Genomic DNA, 13,992 nt, shown 5'->3' with positions numbered 1-13,992 from the left:
AATCACAAATTGCTGACGTCACCTACGAGTGTGAGGGGATGTTGAGCTCATTGGCTTTTTTTTTTTCAAAGAGTTTTTATTTTTATTTCTCATAAACATATTTAAATGTACAATCTTTTATCCATCATTTTCCATTCATCTTATCTTTTAACTTTCATTTTTAGTTGTTCGGGGCTGCTCTTTTACCATATACCCTCCTTTATTTTACCACAACCTTTCCTCTTCTCCTCCCCTTCTCTTCCTTCCTCCATTTCTTCCTCCTTTCTTCGTTCTTCCTCTCCTTCTTTTTCCTACTTCCCCTTCCCTTTCCCCACTCCTCTCTTCTTCCTCCCTTTCTAACCCTCTTTCCTACTCCTCTTTCTCCTCCCTTTTCTTCCTTTCCTTTTCCCTCTCTTCTATCTCTCCCTCTCCTTTCCTCTCTTCTCCCTTCCACTCTCTCTACTCCTTTCCCTCTCTATCATGGATTAAAGAATGGATAACCCTGGATAACCAAAGACTGTTAAATCTGGAAGGACACGACTTAATGAAGGGATGGCATGCATTTATATGGAGCTCTGGAAATAAAATATACAAACATTTCAACAATCACACTATCAGGAAATCTTTAATTAACACATGGCAACAAATCAAATGCAAACACTATATAAAAATTCCTGGCTGGCTATCAACAATAGAAGCAATAACTCACCCCAATATATTAGCAAAACAAAAAATGTTAAGATACAGAGAAATATTAGATGTACAGGGGAAATTGAAAACTAGGGAAGAACTCAAAGAACAAGGAATAGTAATAGACTGGTGGCCCTATTCACAAATAAAGATAAGATATAGAAAAGATCAAGAGGAGGGAGGAATAGACCTAAAACAAAACTGATTGGATAAATTATTAGAATCTAAAGAAGGGAAATTAATTTCAAAAATTTATAAATACTTACTTGAATATGATTTGGCAGAAGAATTGGTCAAAGGGCAGATGATAGCGTGGGTGAGGAATATCGGGCACAGTATACAGTTAGAAGAATGGGAAAGGGCATGGGAAAACAATTACAGTATGACAAAATCGGTAGCTTATAAAGAAAATCATTCATTTCAGTTTCTTATTTGTTTAGTAATTACATCTGTTTCATCATTTGTGTACATTTTAATAATGATCTCACTTTTTCCCTCCCCCCCACTTCCCCCCTTTTTCCTTTACCTAGGCATCATCTGGGTTTCTATTCTTCTAATTATTTTTGCTCTTTTTCATCTTTTCCCTATCTATTTTATCTCCATACTTTTATTCATATCTCTTTTCTAACCAATCATAAAATTTTCCCCATGTCTTGAAATACATCGACTCCTCTTTATCTTTTATTCTCAGTGTTAATCTGTTCATGTCTGCACATTCTAAAATTTTCTTTATAATTTATCCTTCCAACGGGATTTTATCTGCTTTCCAATTCTGTGCAAATACAATCCTGGCCGCTGTTATTATATGAATAATCAAATATGTATCCTCTTTACTATATTTCTCCAGTAATATCCCCAATAAAAGTATCTCTTGTCTTAACCCGGAACCAACAAAATTTGGGGACTGGGCAGGGGACAGAATAGTGGAAGGGATTGCCACTCTTGAATTGGCCTTTTTAGTCCCACAGATGCTGTTTTAGGACCTCTTTCCAGAGCACAATACCATAGTCTTTTGAGACTGAAGGTTGCCAATGATGGTCTTAACTCTATATGTTGCTGCAGCATTCCCTCTAACCATGTCTGTATTTTAACCCAATAGTACTTTGCTTCTTTACACGACCACCACATATGATAATATGATCCCGGCAAGTGCTCATTTGCTTTGAGACACCTGCAAGCTAAGGTGGTAATTTTGCTTGGCTGCTGATGCAAAATTTGGTTCCTATCAGCTTTGGAGGGAACTCTAGGGTCAAACAAGTCTCCAGGCCTCATTTTTGCATCCTTGTTTTCAAGAGTTCAAGAATGCATTTAACAATGAAATAAAGTAGCCCATTGTGGCTTAGGCAGCCAGGGAAACATGGCTTAGAGTGAACGATACAACAGTGCCCGTCTTGGCTCTTTATTTTGTCGCTTATATATTAACTGCTGTTCCAAAAAAAGCCAAATTAATTAAAGCATTTAATCTTTATTAAAATCTTTATGTGGACTACACCAATCCAGCAGGACTCGGAGTTTCCTGGCAGACCTCAAGAGAGGAAAAATGGAGGGTCTCTGCCAGGGCTGCCCTCTCCCTCCCCTTCCCCACCACCCATGCTCAGCATTGGATATAAGAAAGGACCACGTCTCCATCAATCTGCAGGGTGTTGATCTGTGGAAAATTGCGGTAACGATGGGCGTAGTTGAAGAAAGGCTGGCCGTTGACATAAACCTTGAATCGGTGGTTGCCACAACGGATTGAGAGCTGGCAAGAGAAGAAAGATGTTAGTGTGGTCAAAACAGCACATCTGGATCAACTTCGGGCCTGGGGCCTGCATCAAAATCAGAAGACTCCCACAATACTATAAGGAGTGGAGCTTTATTAATGGGATTGTTCTTGATTGTTCTTACTGTCAGAAAATTTATCCTTATTTCCAGGTTGAATCTCTCCTTTTTCAGTTTCCATCCATTATTCCTTGTCTGGCCTTCAGGTGCTTTGGAGAATAGCTTGATCCCCCTCCTCTCTGTGACAGCCCCTCAAATATTGGAAGACTGCTGTCATGTCTCCCCTGGTCCTTCTCTTCACTAGACTAGCCAGGCCCAGTTCCTGCAACCGTTCATCGTATGTTTCAGCCTCCAGTCCCCTAATCATCCTGTTTGCTTTTCTCTGCACTCTTTCTAGAGTCTCAACATCTTTTTTATAGAGTGGTGACCAAAACCACACTATATTGGGTGATTCATCCCGACATCCTTCCAGAGGTTCAGATATCAATTCCTCATGGTTGTGCTTGCTGGGAATTATGAGAGATGGAGTCTTACACCTCTGGAGGCACCCGAGTGGATCTTCTCTACACTCCCCACTGCCTGCCTGCCTACCTGCCTGCTTGCCTTCTCGCAGGTCTAGCTCTCTGCTGTAATCCAGAGATATCTCCATGAGCCAGATAAAATAGGAACCAAGCATCAGTTGCCTAGCTGTGGCTGCCATGTTGACTTTTTTTACCTCTTTGCTTGATGAGACCCCCACTCTGTGCTGGAATCAAAGCCAACTCACTTCAAAGTACTGTCCAGGTTGGAAAGGGTTAAAGGGCAGCTCCCGTTCCTCAGGACCCCAGCTGCCATTCAGAAAACTGTTGCGCACTACCGTTCGTTCTTGCATGCGTGGATTGATGTGCAGAGCGATATCCTGGCCAGCCGTAAGATCGATGTGGAACCTTGGAAAGAGAAAAAAAGCGAGCATAAAGACTATTGAATGAAATAAAGGGAAATCTGATTATCCCCACACCCCCACCTCCTCCAATAAGATGCTTCCATGGGTAAAGAAAAAAAACAGCTCTTGTTCTCCTTTGCAAATATTATTTATCGGTGAACTGCTGCTGAATATGTAAGTTTGTTTAGCATTTTAGGTATTTGTTCATTATATTTAGCTCCTGCCCCAACCAAATCAACTCTCGGTGGACTATAAATGAAGCACACAAATATAGGGGGGGGGGGGGAAATCCCACATATTCAGCAGCGGTCTAGCAGTGAACAGCATTCTTCTGATGAACGAGAGCCAAGCACTGCTTAATGATCTAATCATTCTTTAAAGGGGCCCCCAAACTTTTTATCTTGTCCATCTCTTCGTGAAGTTTGAGATTCTTCATGTAGAGAACCCTGCCATAAACTAGCAGCCCTTGCTTCTCCATGTGGCGATGTGTGTGAAATTGTGGCTTTGTGTGAAATTGTGGCTTTTACTGCCCTTAGTCTCCTTGCCCTCTGGGCTGTCCCCAGCAGATGTGCAGGGATGGGAAAAATCAGAGAAAGGAGCTGAACCGGGAAAGGTCTACGAGGGGCCCTAACACTGGTGTTTTGCTGTGCCAAAGCAGAATCTTGGTGTCTAATTTTCAGGCAGAGGGCGAGTCGATGCCAGGGGCAGGCTGGCAAGGTGAGGCCGGTAGCCCTGATTGCGGAAGGGCAGTGATGCCCAATTGTGAGAACTGTTCCATTCCTCTGCCGGAATCCCCAAATGCAGGCTGAAAAAGAGAGCTGAGACCTGTTAGAGTTCATCGGAATAGAGCCTCGTACTACGATGGTCCTCTTGGCTCCCAGACCGCCAGAGATGTTGCCTATGTAGGGCACCGTCTGAAATAGACACAAATCCAAATTACACTCAATGCTCTCCTCGCCCCCAAGCAGCGCTCTTGGCCCTGCTACCAGGGGATCAAGATAGCTGCAATCCAGTCGATCTTGGGTTGCCAAGCAGGGGATCCAGCATATCGCGCAGAAGGCAGCTTGCAGGATCTTGTCTTGGATGGATTTTTCCTGCATTCCTCGGTGGTTTCAAGCATATCTTCCTTTAAAGCAGACCAGTAATTTTTGGCCTCAAAAGTAAGGCATGTTCAAATCAGGGGTGGGTTCTACTTACCTTTACTACCGGTTTGCAACGGGGGTGCGCGCACACTCTTCTGCGCCTGTGCAGATCATCAATTATGACGTCCGGGCCAGTGATGAAATGTAAAATTTTTTACTACCGGTTCTGTGGGCGTGGCTTAGTGGAGGGGGGGTAATGTGACTGGGTGGGCGTGGCCAACTTTTTTTTTTTAACTTTTAAAACCATTTTTCCTACAACCTCTTCGGCCGAAGAGGTTGTAAAAAAAAATGCTTTTAAAAGCCTCTGACGATCCCAGCTGAGTTGCCTGATCGGCAGAGGCTTTTTTTTCTTTTAAAAACATTTTTTCTACAACCTCTTTGAGGTTGTAAAAAAAAATGTTTTTAAAAGCCTCTGATGATCCCAGCTGAGCCGCGCGATCATCAGAGGCTTTTTTATTTTTACTTTTAAAAGCATTTTTTTCGGCCGAAGAGGTTGTAGTAAAAGAAGCGGACAGAACCAGGAGCAACCCACCACTGGTTCAAATGGTTTGTTTGCTCCGCAGGGTGAGGTCAAAATAAGCAAGATGGCGGCCATCAAAGCCAAACCTGTTGGGCAACAATACTTACAGCAACCAAAACAGCTTTGTTGGGCACAGTTATTTGAATAGCCTTGTTGGCCATAGCTTAGTGTAGTACGATAGCTTTGAAATTAGACAATTATATGTACAAATATAAAGGCACTCATTAAGCTTAGTTGCACACTTGCTTTGCTTTTTGTCCAAATAACACAAAAACTCTGGGAAACTCTATTCTGAGCGGCTTGAACTCAATTTTATGACATGGTTCCGAGCCGAAGAGCAGAAAATACAAGCTTCCTTCAATTCCACCTGAACACAGGTAGTCCTCAACTTACGACCACAGCTGAGCCCAAAATTTCTGTTGCCAAGCAAGACATTTGTGAAGCTAGTTTTGCCCCATCCTATAACCTTTCTTGCCACAGTTATTGAGGGAATCACTGCCATTGTGAAGTTAGTATAACACAATGGTTAAGTGAATCTGGCTTCCCCGTTGACTTTGCTTGTCAGAAAGTCGCAAAAGTCGATCACATGACCCCGGGACACTGCAACCGTCATAACTACGAGTCAATTGCCAAGGGTCCGAATTTTGATCATGAGGTCACAGGGATGCTAAAACGGTCGTAAGTGTGAAAAATGGTCATAGGTTCCCTTTTTCAGTGCCATTGAACTTCGAATGGTCACTAAATGAACTGTTGTAAGTCAAGGACTACCTGTATACACACACACACACACACACACAAACTCCCCACCTCCTGGTTTCTGTCCCATCCCGCAAATCCAGGCTAACATAAGGAGAAATAGGCTGGGTTAGAAAGTCTTTTGGTACCTACTGGATGGTAGACTGCAGGGGACTGCATCATCTGGAGGGAGAGAAATCCAAAGAGACTTGTGTTAACTCCATTTTATTCTCCTAAGATCCCTAGCCTTGTATTTCCTTGCGCGAGGCCTCCCTTTTCCCCCTTCTGAGTACTTACGGGAAGATTTTGCGGTGGCCCATATGCAGGGTTTGGCATCATATCCTAAAGGATAGGAAGACAACAGTGTCTGAGTGTTAGCCCTGGAAGCCATCCTTTTCTTCAGGGCTGCCATGCTTAGTGCTGTGGGAAACTGGGAGGGGAGAGATTGCGTGGAGTAGCAGGGATATCTACCCATAACAACATTCCTTTCTCGAGAGTCAAGGACATTCAGTCTGCACCTAGAGTTGCATGCCTGGGAGGCATCTCCAGTTGGGACAGTGCATTGATTCGACCATGTGATGGACATGTGAGTGATGGGGCAGGGACTTGAACTTTCTTTTGGGTGGAGAAAACCCAGAAGCTTTCATATTCGGGTTTTCCCAGGTGTGCCAATATGACCTCTCTAATAAAATGGAACTTTGAAGAACTTCTAACCTCACAGTCTTCTTTTGTTGGGGGTGTTACTTGGAACCCTGACACTGAGTTAGTGTGGTATATTCACCCAAGGTCAGTTGAAGCCTCCATGGGTGCCTTTGTACCATTTGCTCAACTCGGTTACTTTCAACTTGGATGGGTTCTGGAGAGATGCACGGGCATCTTCTGATCTAAGCCCTTCTTGGAGTTGAGACCACACGACGTAAAGTTGCCAAGTTTGAGAAATTCTGTTTTATGGACCTCTGTAAGGGGAAAGCGCAGGACCTTGGCCTGGGAGAAAATTGCTCCATATGTGCAGTTGCTGGTCCCAGTATCACCCTTGGATGATTATCTTTGCTAGCATGCAGGGATGTAAGCCACTCCAGGTACCAGAGGAGCAGCCATTCTTAAGGGGTCACAAAGTGTGATTGTGTTGTGGCCCACCAGTGGCCAGCAGATCTGGCAGCAGATTCGGACAGTGAGGAGGTTGGGGAGGAACATGGGCCAGGAAGGCCCTGATGAGGGCTCTGCGTCGGAGGCAGAGGGGGGGCCAGGTCCGTCTGACAGTTATCAGCTGCCTTCGGAGTCGGACATCAGTGAGGCAGACATACAGCTGGAGCCTGTTCCCAGAGTGCGCATGCGCAGAGTTGCCAGACGAAGGGAACAGCTAAAGAACCAGGGTCGACTCAGAAGTAAGGCCACAGGTGGATGATGAAGGGCCCCTCCCAGGGAGAATAAAAGAGGAGTGAAAGGGGAGTGGAGTTTGCAGGAGACAATTAATTCATTACTGCATTCTTGCCAAGTATTGCGGTGTCTGAAAGATATCAGCTTGGCCACTCTCCAAGCCTGATCAAGGTCGGTAATTGTGAACTATCTTGAAAGACTGTGGGAGAGGAAAGACTTTGCTGGAGAGGAATTCATCGTAAATTAAATAAAAGGGGTTTATCGGGACGAGGACTCGGCTTCATGCTGCTGGGGAAGCCTAGGTCAGAACAGATTGGAGGGGAGAAAGAGAATCTGGGATTGAACCAACCCAGAATCAATTCCCAAAGAGAAATCAAGGATCCGAAGGTGCCGACTTGTCCATACCAAACCCTTACCATGTTCCCCATCATTTGTCCTCCCATCACAGTCAGAGATTGCAGCTCCAGGTCTCCATCAGCACTCACAACCTGCACGCTTTGGGGGGGCATTCTGTGCCCGTAGGTACAGAAGGGGTTTCTGTTCACCAGGATCTATTAGAGGGCAAAGCCAAAGGGATCAGGTCTCCATTGGGATCCTCCATTTTCTTTGCAAGAAAAACCTGTTTGTTCTTGCCAGGAACACATCCCACCCCAAAGCTATGCAGAATGGCCGCAAAAGGGTTTAAAAACCAAAAAATGTACATGTAAAAAAGGGCAAGACTATTTCACAAATAACCTTTTCTCCCCCTAGACCAAAATGTTTTCCTTCAGCTACAGGCTGTCTTCATTTAGTGACTGTTTGCAGTTACAACAGTGGTGAAATAGTAACTCTGCCACCAATCCTGTATTTACAACCTTCACAGGTCTGTAAAGCATGAGAAAAGCTGAAGTCTGATCACAAACAGTCACTTAGTTAATGACTAAGTTTGCTGGCTCCAGTTGTCACTGAATGGGGATTACCCAGTGGGGAAATTCATTCTTTTTACTACTGGTTCCGTGGGCGTGGCTTGGTGGGCGTGGCAAGGGAAGGATACTTCAAAATCCCTATTCCCTCCCCACTTCTGGGGGAAGGATATTGCAAAATCTTCATTCCCTCCCACTCCATCGGAAGGTTTCTGCAAAATCCCCATTTCCTCCCAGCTGGGACTTGGGAGGCAGAGAATAGATGGGGACGGGGCCAGCCAGAATTTTTACTACCGGTTCTCTGAATTACTCAAAATTTCTGCTACCAGTTCTCCAGAACCTGGGGCCAGCCAGAGGTGATATTTGCCGGTTCTCCGAACTACTCAAAATTTCCACTACTAGTTCTCCAGAACCTGTCAGAACCTGCTGGATTTCACCCCTGGGACTACCTGAACATCCCTTAATCCCTATCTGGAAGAGAGGAAGTTAGAAATACATTCATGGTTCATTCCAGACAAAGGGTGAATTCTGTGGGGGGGAGAGAGAAAGAGGCCCCCGCGGTCCCAAAGGCGCCTCGGTCAGGTGTACCAACCTGGTATCCGACGTCATTGATGATGAAGATGATCTCGAAATGCTCGCCCTTCCGGAAGGGCATCTTGTGAATCTCTTCGTGTCCCCACCTGCCGGACTGAAACGTGTTGAGCACAGTTTTGTCCCTCCCATCAAAGCGAGGGTTGAAGTGGAAGGGAATGTCAACCCCCTCATGCTGGCCACAGGCAAAGTTCACCCGGAATCTGGTAGAGAGAGAAGAAGAAGAAGAAGGGAGGGGGGAAGGAAAATTAAGAGAGGTGCAGAAATCTCAGAGTAGAGTTCTCTCTCCTCCCTTCTCCTTTGCCTTGAAGCTAGACCCCACAGAAAGCCAGTTTTTGCCTGAAGAATCAAGTTCCTAGTCCTCAGGGCTTAGGAACTCCCCTAGGAGTTGGAAGAACCAGGAAGTGGAATTATCTGAAGAATTAAGAAAGGCTTTTCGAGGTCAGATTGAAAACTTTACCCAAGACCCGGAGTCACATGAGCAGAAAATTTATTTATTTATTTATTTATTTTTAAATTTGTATACCGCCCTTCTGAGGACTCAGGGCGGTGAACAGCCAAATAAAAACATAAACTACAAACATTAAAATACAATTAAAAAGATATATATAAATGTCCATTTCTTTGTGTACAAATGCATCCATGCCACAGTTTTGGGACAATCTTGGTATCGAATTTGGATTATATAAAGTACCCATAACAAAATAATATTTTGTTATATATATTATATATATTTTTAACAAATATTTTGAGTAAGGTAACTTCTTGCCCTTCCTTTGAGACCCCAAAACACAATTACCTCTTGGTATGTTTGGGCACCGTGCCTTGCACATATACCGACATGCCAGGACGGAGCCCGCCAGGGACAGGTTGATGGTAAGGGAGAGTCTGGAAGACAGAAAATGATGAGCCAAACCAGGGACTTTATTGCAAAACACAACTTTTTTTTAAAAAAAAAAATCTATTATTTACATATAAATATATCAAACACAATGTGACTGTCCTGGCGTTTCAAACGCCATAGAAGCCAAAGTGAACGGCAAATAACCAGGGGTGAAATGCTACCAGTTCGGACCGGTTCGGAGAACCGGTAGCGATGGCAAGGCTCCGCCCACCCGCCCGGTGATTGTTACTTCCTGGTTTTAACCAGGAAGTAACCTGTTTTTTACCCTCTGCACATGTGCGGAAGAGTTTGTGCATGTGCAGAGGATCCGGTGTGCACACTTCCGAACCGGTAGGGAAGGTAAATAGGTTTCACCCCTGCAGATAACATATATACAACTTACTCAGTGCTAGTCTTATACAATTATTTTTGACCAACGTATTCATTCTAATACATACATAATATCTCATTTCAGGTCTACTTAGCCTAATTTTTCCATGTTCCGACTCCCACCTGGTGTTTCCGGCCATTGACAAAATCTATCCCATGTGTCTCTCCTTTGTTTTTTAATTCTAACTTTAGTCTATCCATTTCTGCGCATGTTAATATCTTCCTTATTATCTCCTTTTCTGAAGGGGTGTTTTCCCTTTTCCATTGCTGTGCATACACCATTCTCACTGCTGTTAGGATGTGAAGTATTAGGCTATAGCCTTCTAATAGAAAGAGTTCTGGCTTGAATTCTATACGTTGTCCAACCATTTTTTCTAGCCACATCTGAATTTGTAACCAAAATCTCCTTGCTTTTTTACAGGTCCACCACATGTGATAGTATGTGCCTGGTAATAGTTTACATTTCCAACATTTTGGGGAAGTGTTGCTAAACCTTTTAGCCAATCTTGCCGGGCGAAGATGCCACCTGTAAAACATTTTATAAACAAAACACAACTTTTGAATCGGGCAACTACAACTTGTGCCTTGTATCAGCCTTTCCATGAGGTTCTGAGTCAAATAAAGACCTCCTGGGAGGGCCTCTGCTAAGGATTAATGTCTCCCAATGTGACAGGGGAAGGAAGGCGTGGAGGAAGCACCAGATCTACAGCCATAGACCAATGCTGCTTTATGGGTGCTCAGTGGATTGAGCCAGACTGGCTGGATGCCAGCCTCTTATCAGATCTCTCCATGCACCGGAAGAACCCCTAAGGAAAGGAGAAACATTGCAAGTGCCAACTGGGTCAGGTTGGTAGGAGCAAGAATGAGTTTGTTTTTTCCTCTGAAATTCTGGAGCTTTTAATAGGAGAACTGTGTTTCATCTGCAGGTGGGTGAGAGGAATTGGATTGAAAAGTGGGGAGGAGATTTGAACCCCATTTAGGCCATTTGGCCAATTTATTTTGAGAAATAACGGACAAATATTTTCATTTCTTCCGATAGAAGAGAATCTCTGAAGCTCAGGATTAAACCATGGAGTACTTGGTGGTGTCTGAGGATGGGTGCGTGCTTGCCGACAGCAGAAAGATTGTGTCCCTATAAAAGGGAGTATTAACCTGTGGGAGTTTGGTTTCCTAGTCTGATGTACTTCGAAGGGCTGAGCTCCGTCTTGCAAATCTGAATGCTCTTCCCCCTCCCTTCCTTCATTTACTTGAGAAGGAGGAAGGGTCTTGTCTCAGGCGCTTTCTCACCTTACATTTCTACCCCAAACTCAAATTTCCTTTATCCCATTGTCCCCTTATTTTTCCAAGATAAACCTGAAAAAATACAGAAAAGTGAGAAAAAGACCAAAATATAAAAGGGGAAAAAATGAACAGTAGAAAGACAAAAGAGGAAAAAAGATGTGATTTCTGACCTTCTATAGGAGTTTCAAACCAACTTATTATTGCAAGAGAAGAAAATATATGTAAGCTCAGAGTTCAACTCAAGTCCGTGGCTCTCTCCCAGCTTGAAGGAAACCACCAAGTTTAGAAACCATCAAAATCTCCACTAATTTATTCTCTCTGCTCTTCTTTAATATTACATTAGAACAGAGGTCTTCAAACTTGGCAGCTTTTAAGACTTGTGGACTTTCAACTCTTAGAATTCTCTAGCCTTCTGAGAGTTGAAGTCCACAAGTCTTAAAGCTGCCAAGTTTGCAGACCTCTGCATTAGAATATCCCACATTCAAGTCATTTTTCAATCAGCAAACCCAGACGTCCATCATTTTGTCCATTTTCAGCAAAAAGTCCAAAACAGGATGTCCAATCTTTTATAGAAAGTACTTACCGTTTTATCCCTGATTCAAACAGATCAGTTCCGCCACCTTTCTTATCCATCGCTCCAGTTTTCAGTATTTCTCCATCCGGGGGGTGTATAAATAATTTTGTCGCAAAGATAATAGTGAGGTTAATAAGACCAGGTGGGTCTTATTACCGGGTTATTTATTTATTTATTTATTATATTTCTATACTGCCTTTCTCCCGTAGGACTCAAGGCGGTGTACAGTCAAGAAAAACATAGACACACAAACACCACAAAATTGCTAATTAAAATTGCCACTTAGTTTGGTTATAACTTACCGGATTATAAACAGGCATGTAGCCAGGTGCTGGGAAGTAAGTCATGCTGATCCTGTTTCGAGCTGCTGGTCCAGATTCAGTGCCCAAATCAGAAGCGAAGCAACTGTATCTATTGCTTTTATAAAACAAGGAAGGAAGGGTGGAGCACAGAGCAGGTGGCACCAGCCCACCTGTCCTGACGAATGAGAGGCCACTGCTCTGGTAGCTCAGCATGTCCTGGACGAGGTAGGAAAGGCTCATGGGCCAGGTCCACCTTGTTACAGAAGAGCCATGCCAAGGCAATGGGTCAGTGAAGAGGGGGCTTGAGCCCCACCGCAGGAAGTCACGTGAAAAGCATCTCAGAGAAACCCCACCTAGTTCACCAAAGGGAGGGGGAAGCAAATTCAGACGCGCAAGATTCCACTTGCGCTTTTTTTTAAAGGCGCAAGTGGTATTATTAAACATGAAGAGCATTGTGATTTCTTCTTTCGATCTATCTTGCGGGGTCGAAGGGTTGACTTCCTTCTTGGATTCCATCCCCGTTATCCCACCAACTGCAAGGCAAGCGAGGGCTTGTAGTCTAGGCTCAACGACAGGTCATGGCTGTCCCCAAAGGTGCTTTTTCAGGAGGCAACTGGACTTCCTTGCAGAAAACATCCTGCAGCCAAGAGGGTTTCATACCCATCTGCGCCACTCAGGTAGCCCTGAGGACACAGAGAAACCTCCAAGGGGCCTCAATGACTCTCTATAGCAGTGTTTCTCAAACTTGGAAGCTTGAAGATGGGTGGACTTCAACTCCCAGAATCCCCCAGCCAGCAACGGGAGTTGAAGTCCACCCATCTTCAAGCTACCAAGGTTGAGAAACATTGCTCTAAAGGGATGCAAATGACCAGCTGTCTGCAAGGAATATAAATCCTTCCGTTCCCCACCGTCCAGTCAGAGCCGAAGAAGCTTCTTGGATGAGAAGCGAAACATCTTCAAAATCAAAAACCAAGAAAGTCCAGTTGCCTCTTGAAAAAAAGCACCTTTGGGACATTCATGACCTGGATGACTTGAGAATCTCTCCACACCTTTGGGAAATTTCTTCCTGAGCTTTACCAGCCATTTGGTAGGCGTGCGTTGCAAACACCTGAGCCCTACCCGCTTGGTTCGATCAGCAGGAAGTCAGCCCCATAAAAACCTCTTTCAACTGGGGCATCGGTTAGGGTTAACGGGTGGCTTGGGCGGTCTGCAGAGGCCGAGGCAGGGCGCGGCACTGGAGGGAGCGGTCAGCAAATAACTTTGTAGGGTTTTATAGAGTGGGTGGGTGAGGATATTCCTGACTAAACAAGCTGACAGTTTTATGGAACGTAACTTGGGAGACAAGAGGGCAGCTCGGTGAATTGGGAGAGAGGGCAGGATGGCGCTGGGGCAGAGAAGTGAAGCCATAAAAAGATACTACGGAGACTGCAACTACGCCCTGCCAGTTGGATTCTGGCCCATCTCTGTGCCCAGATGGCAGGAGATGGAAGAGGATATAGCAGGCAGTATCCTCTGAAAGTTGGACCATAAGGAAGGCTGAGAAGGCCAAAGAATGGAGGCCTTTGAACTCTGGTGCTGGAGAAGACTCCTGAGAGTCCCTTGGACTGCAAGGCGATCCAACCAGTCAGTCCTAGAGGAGATCAACCCTGACTGCTCTTTAGAAGGCCAGATCCTGAAGATGAAACTCAAATACTTTGGCCACCTAATGAGAAGGAAGGACTCATTGGAGAAGAGCCTCATGCTGGGAACGATGGAGGGCAAAAGAAGAAAGGGAACGAGGTGGCTGGATGGAGTCACTGAAGCAGTCAGCGTGAGCTTAAATGGACTCCAGAGGATGGTAGAGGACAGGAAGGCCTGGAGGAACGTTGTCCATGGGGTCACGATGGGTCAGACACAACTTCACAACTAACAACAAGCCTCTGTCCAAATTTAGCTACAAAGCA

The 13,992-nt window shown here is 44.6% G+C and overlaps 1 protein-coding gene across 1 annotated transcript; it reads right to left on the bottom strand.

The window, feature by feature from the left end:
• Positions 1-585: 585 nt before the first annotated feature.
• Positions 586-12,686, bottom strand: LGALS4 (galectin 4). The gene is made up of 9 exons (XM_034438132.3): positions 12,050-12,686; positions 9,419-9,507; positions 8,621-8,822; positions 7,543-7,677; positions 6,047-6,091; positions 5,903-5,932; positions 4,178-4,266; positions 3,197-3,356; positions 586-2,410 (listed from the first exon to the last, which is right to left on the bottom strand). The coding sequence occupies exons 1-9, from the start codon at positions 12,563-12,565 to the stop codon at positions 2,264-2,266; spliced, it is 1,413 nt and encodes a 470-aa protein (XP_034294023.2). The 5' UTR covers positions 12,566-12,686; the 3' UTR covers positions 586-2,263.
• Between the last annotated feature and the right edge of the window lie 1,306 nt (positions 12,687-13,992).

This window comes from Pantherophis guttatus, chromosome 10, assembly GCF_059756535.1.
Source record: "Pantherophis guttatus breed Tessera chromosome 10, ASM5975653v1, whole genome shotgun sequence".
Lineage (NCBI taxonomy): Eukaryota > Metazoa > Chordata > Lepidosauria > Squamata > Colubridae > Pantherophis > Pantherophis guttatus.
This window is presented reverse-complemented; position numbering and strand designations above follow the sequence as displayed.

Coding starts and splice junctions, on each gene's coding strand:
- LGALS4 (XM_034438132.3), bottom strand. CDS start 12,565: ATGGAATCCAAGAAGGAAGTCAACCCTTCGACCCCGCAAGATAGATCG. Junction 9,508..12,049: donor ACATGCCTGTTTATAATCCG/GTAAGTTATAAC, acceptor TCTGTCTTCCAG/ACTCTCCCTTACCATCAACC. Junction 2,411..3,196: donor AACCTGGACAGTACTTTGAA/GTGAGTTGGCTT, acceptor TTCTCTTGCCAG/CTCTCAATCCGTTGTGGCAA.